Source organism: Alligator sinensis, unplaced genomic scaffold (genome assembly GCF_000455745.1).
Source record: "Alligator sinensis unplaced genomic scaffold, ASM45574v1 scaffold989_2, whole genome shotgun sequence".
In the NCBI taxonomy this organism is placed as follows: Eukaryota; Metazoa; Chordata; order Crocodylia; family Alligatoridae; genus Alligator; species Alligator sinensis.
Genome location: NW_005842162.1, coordinates 887,878 through 893,606, shown reverse-complemented (window position 1 = coordinate 893,606; position 5,729 = coordinate 887,878). Strand labels below are relative to the sequence as shown.

The 5,729-nt window shown below is 44.7% G+C and overlaps 1 protein-coding gene across 1 annotated transcript; it reads right to left on the bottom strand.

Annotated features, from left to right (window-relative positions):
• Window positions 1–3,168: 3,168 nt before the first annotated feature.
• On the bottom strand, window positions 3,169–4,119 carry LOC106722303 (olfactory receptor 10K1-like). Its single transcript, XM_014520851.1, has one exon. It carries the CDS (start codon window positions 4,117–4,119, stop codon window positions 3,169–3,171), a length of 951 nt encoding a protein of 316 aa, XP_014376337.1.
• Window positions 4,120–5,729: the final 1,610 nt, after the last annotated feature.

The following is a 5,729-nucleotide window of genomic DNA, read 5'->3' as shown; positions in this document are numbered from 1 at the left end:
TTCTCAGGGGGCGTAGCATGCATCTGTGGTGGAAGGCTGGTTCCCAGGCTGGATCAGGCCCATGGACCCACCTCCACTGGTATATCTGTGTAGACAGTCTGACTGGAGTGGCAGCCATGTTGCATGCAGTGACTGCCTTGGCCAGACCCTGTCCCATGCAGTGTTCACTCTAAGACACTCGCTGCACATGGGGCCCACTCCCGCTGGTCCAGGACCCGAGCTGCCTGTGGTGTTCACAGACACTATGTGCAGTTGCGGGCCCCAGATTGACTGGAGCAGCCACCAGATCAGGTATTGAGTGGGAGGGGAGAGGGGAACAAAGGGGGTCCTTGGACCCAATCCAGCCTTTGGACTGGCCTCACCATGCATCCAGCCCACAGGGCCAGATGACTTTGACACCGCTGGACTAGATGAACCACTGGTATGGCTCACTATGGCACTTCTTATGTAGCAGAAGAAGGCTGAGTAAGAAACAACCTCTGGAAGTTAAAGCAGACAAAGTCAAAGGAAAATAAGTCACCATTTTTAAATAGAGCATATTTATAGTTATGGGCATGAGCTCCCAAGGGAAGTGGTGGTTTCTCCATCTCTTGAAGTCTTTGAAGTCAGGTCGGTGGTATTTTTGGAAGATGCTGTAGTGAAACAAAAGTTCTTAGGCTCAACACAGGGTTAACTGGATGAAATTCTCTGTCTTGCGTTATACAGGATGTCAGGTCTTAATAGTCCCTTCTGACCTTAAAGTGCATGAGTGTGAAGGCAGGGACTAGGCAGAGTCTTAGTCATCTTCACCCCCAACATTTCTGACCGAATACTGGCAGATGAATATTAAGCTACACATGGGCCTTGTGCAGTTCTAGTCCACAGGAATAGCCAGGGATAGGACAGCAAGCACGCTGCCCTTTGTTCAGAACAGGTCTTACAGGGTTACACATACAAAAGTGACCTACAGGTTATCTACATGTTAAAATGATCTTGGTGTGGACACTCAGAAAGACAGTACCTTTGTTTAGCTAAATCCACCTCCAAGGTGGCTTAAGGTAATCTGGAGAAGAGCTCTCTCATTTTGGAAGAAGAGCGTTCCCATGAGAAGATGTTCAGGAACAATCTTTCCAGAATACCTCTTTCTGAGTGGCGGTTTAGGAATAATACCTGCAAACAGCTCCTTTCTAATTCTGTTTGCAAGTCAGTGAAATTAGGATCTTAGTTGTTCTGAAGTCATTTTAGAAAGAAAGCCGCTTCATCTTTGAAATCACTCTGGTGCTTCTAAAAATATCGCCAGACATGCTCAGTTTAAATAAAATCTAAATCAGATTGGTTTGCAATACTGAGCCTAATTCACAGATTCATTCCAAGGAGGGGACCTCAGAAGATCATCAGGTCCAGTCCCAAATTTATGTGGTTTTCAGGAACCAATTATGTTGTAAGTCTGAGGACTGCCTGTACTGCAACACTGTGTATAGCTCTGGTGGCTGTATTTAAATGGTACATTGAAAAAATGGAGAGGGTACAGAACAGCCTCATGATTTAAGACTCAGACAAAGTGCCTTTTAGTGAGTCTTAGAGCTCAGTCTGTTTGGCTTATCAAAAGGTTACTGATATATTGGTTTATATGAAGGATTTAGCATCTTTCATAGGAATGTCCCGTCATCCATGCCAGTGTTTAATACTCTACCATGGTCTAATCGGGGCTAAGTGGTTGTGGGGCTAAAGCCTGCCTCACCGCACTGCCCCTCATCACTGCACCACACCTCTGCCTCTCCCCCTGCTGTACAGTGCCTGCCCCACACTGCACCCACATGGCCCCAGACTCACGCTTAGTTCCCCTGACAACACTACATTGCACTACCCTGCCCACTGGGGTGGATGCAGGCAGTGAAAGCCAGAGGAAGGAAGGGGAGCTTGGAGACTCCAGGGGAGCAGTGGCTGGGCAGGTGAGGGCAGTTGGGCGGGGGCTGCAACTTCACAGGTAACACTTTTCCTCTCTTGTACACAACTTTCTTTCAATTACACTGATTTTGTGAATGGCACACACACCTGGTGAAAAGCCAACACAGAAGTTGAGTGGATTCAATAGCTATGATGCAAGTGGGAGCTCCAGACAAAAGTAAGCAATGTCTCCTTGAAAAGCCCATTAGGGAAGATCAAGGTTTTGATTTTGCACTTTAATGAAACAGTCAATGGTTAAATAGGGCCCTGGGTTTAGGTAAAATCCAGAGAATAGAGAGGTAGCTAACAGGTTTCCCCATCATGTAAGGAAGGCAGGAATGAAGATTTTTAAATATATGATTCTCTAAGTGCTGTGCAACCCAAACCCTGCGCCAGTGTGCTAGTGTTTAATGTCCCTACCTTGCAGTCCATTAAGAGATTTTCTAAACTCATTCCAAGCACTCATGAAGTTATCCTGGCAGCACTGGTGTGATGCACAGAAGTGCTGTTATTGCCATTCTAGCAAGGGGAAGCTAGATCCAGAAAAATTAAGAGACTTCCATAAGTATGACTTCAGAAATGGAATTTTTCCTTTTCTCACATCTTCCAGTCTGAGCAAAAAGGAAAAGCTAGGAGACAGATCAGAAATAGTGAGAGTTGTTAAATTCAGTTGTTAAATTCACTTAAAAGTTAAATTAGTAACTATTGGTAAAATAGTAAAATAGTTCAATAAATAGTTAAATTCAGTTGTTAAATGTCACCTTCCATTTCTTAAAACATACAGGTAAGATTCTTAGAAGACTATTTAAACTGAACACGCCTGGTAATGTTTTTAGGAGCACCAGAGTGATTTCAAAGATGAAGCGGCTTTCTTTCTAAAATGACTTTAGAACAACCAAGATGGTAAATCTCTCTGACTTGCAAACAGAATTCGAAAGAGGCTGTTTGCAGGTATTGTTCCTAAACCTCTACTCAGCAAGAGGTATTCTGGAAAGATTATTCCTGAACATCTTCACATATAGTAATGCTTTTCTTCCAAAATGAGAGAGATCTTTTCCAGATTACCTTAAGCCACCTTGGAAGTGGATTTAGCTAAACAAAGGTACTCTCTTTCTGAGCATCCGCAGGCTAAGTTTAATCAGTGTAACTGATGGAAGGTTATGTACAAGGCAAAGTGTTACCTGTGAAGTGGGTGTTGCTCACCAGAAATATCCAACGAGGAGCCATTTTGCATTAACCTCTTTATTGGGTAAATTTCTTTGGAAATATTCTAATTCCAATTGCTTTCTTCAGAGCCATTTTGACTTCTTTGTTCCTCAAGCTGTAAATCATGGGGTTGAGCAGAGGGGTGAGAATGGTGTAAGTTACTGAGATCAGAGTGTCTTGATCTGATGAGTAGCTGGACTTGGGCCTCAGGTAGATGAAGGATGCGCAGCCGTAGTGCACAACCACTACAGTGAGGTGGGCCACACAGGTGGAGAAAGTCTTGCGCCGCCCAGTGGTCGATGGGATGTGCAGGATGGCGATAAGGATATAGATGTATGAAACCAGGATCAGCAGTAGTGGGAGCATGAGGGCAAAAATGCCCAGCAAGAAGATGATAACATCATTGAGGTGCATGTGGGTAAAAGCCAGCTTGAGGACTGGGGAGATGTCACAAAAGAAATGGTTGAGTTTGCTGGGGAGGCGAAAGGGGAGGCGAAATACGAGGGTGGTGACCACTTGAGCAACCAGGAAGCCACTGAAACAGCAAGCGGCTACCAGCTGAGCACATGCTTTCTTGCTCATGATAATTGCGTAGTGCAGAGGGTTGCATATGGCCACATAGCGGTCGTAACCCATGGCTGCCAGGAGGAATGAATGAGAACACCCCAGGAAAAGAAAGAAATACATCTGCACAGCACAACCAAGGAAGGAAATGGTTTTGTTTTCTGCTAGCAAGTCTACCAGCATTTTGGGGACAATGACAAAGGTGTAGCAGGTCTCAGAGAAGGACAAAACACAGAGGAAAATATACATGGGTGTATGGAGGGTGTGGTCAATTCTTATTATGGTCATTATAGTGGCATTTGTGGTCAGGGTGACCAGATATAGAAACAAAAACACCACAAAAAGCAGTTTCTGCAGCTCTGCAAGATTGGAGAATCCCACGAAGATGAAGCATGCCACCACAGTATGGCTATCATTTTTCATAGGAATTAAATGCTTTCCCTGAATGAAGAGCAAGAAGAACACATCAGAACCATTCAAGTACTGGGCAATATCCTTATGAGGACAGGACATTTGCTGACCTGTTCCTTAATAAAAACATGTTTCTGTAACCTCTATGTCTCCAGTGCTATTTTCCTCTGATGGACTACCCATGTGAGAGGGGCAGTACTGCTGAGTAGAGGGTCAGGAGGAGCAGTAGCAGCAGCAGTGGGGGAGGTGGGTAGTTTTTGGTGCCTGGATGCATCCCTTTGCAACATGGAAATGACACAGTTCTAATAAACAGTGGAAGAAATCAGACCCAAAAATGTAGGCATGCATGAAATTACCAAATGATACTTCCATGTACTCTTTGTGCCTGACCACAACCCTTTTCCTCAGGAGCTGGCACGCCATGAAGTAACACAGCTAGATTCTAGGACTTATCTTTGGTGGGGTTTTGTCTGTGTCTGGACTGCAAAGCCTGGTCCACTCCCTCTTTGTACTGTGAGGACATTATGACTAACATAACAACCCTCTCTACACTGCAGTCTGTGACAGTGCCCATATCCCAGAGCTTGGGTCTGACTGAAATTCTGAAGAACAAATACATTTTGCCCATGGCTCAGGTTAGACTTTACCAACATGGTTATACTGGTACTGCCTGTGCTACGGATGCAGTATTTCTGGTATATAGGTGCCTCATGCTGGAGCAGTTTGATTCATTCTTGCATAGGAATACACTGTTCTGGGCTAAGCATTGTTCTCCTGGGATAATTGCACTCAGGTCAGGGATTGTGCTCCATGATCCACATCCAAGCCAGAATAATGACAGTGGTACAAATATAGAGGCTGACAGGGAATAAAGTCACTTAGTAAAGCTGACAGTAAGGCAGGGCAGTTGGATAACTGATATGAAAAGTCAAGGGATGCTACTGTATCGCAGGATCCAACTTAGTCATGCGGGCAAATGAGATGGTTCTGGAAGCCTAGCACAGGAAGGAAGAGAAATCTGTGGAGCAGAGGCAAGGGAAATAAGAAAGAAACTGTACCTTGGTTCACTTAGAAGAAAATGCAGGTGCTTCAGAGCTGGCTTTTGACATTCACAGGGCATTGGCAGCAGGGAGTTCCCCCTCCTTTCTTATTATTACACTTCTGTAAGAATTAGCAGTGTCAGCTATTATCATCAATAATAGGAAATTGCAATGGGCATCATTTGGGTAGGTGGCAATTGCCAATTCCCATGCCCTAGGGCTGGTTGCAATGGGCATAATTAAAAGTTTAGTTCTTATAACTGTACTAAACTTAACAACCGCAAAATTAGTGCCATAGATGTAAAGACAAGACAGAATAAAAATTCATGACCAGCACCTGGGCACTGGTGAGATTGAGATTGAAGATGTGCATAAGATTCAAGGCCTCCCCTCATGGGAATGTGTCACTAGGAGGCTTGGGGAAGTTTTCTTGGCTGTTACTGTACAACCCTGACAAATTCTGCAGGGGAATGGCTGGGTCAGGCATTTTCCTCGAACAATAGGTCACATAGATTCATAGATTCATAGATGCCAGGGTCGGAAGGGACCTCAATAGATCATCGAGTCCGACCCCCTGCATAG

Excerpts from the sequence above, each read along its gene's own strand:
- LOC106722303 (XM_014520851.1), bottom strand. The coding sequence starts at position 4,119 with ATGAAAAATGATAGCCATACTGTGGTGGCATGCTTCATCTTCGTGGGA.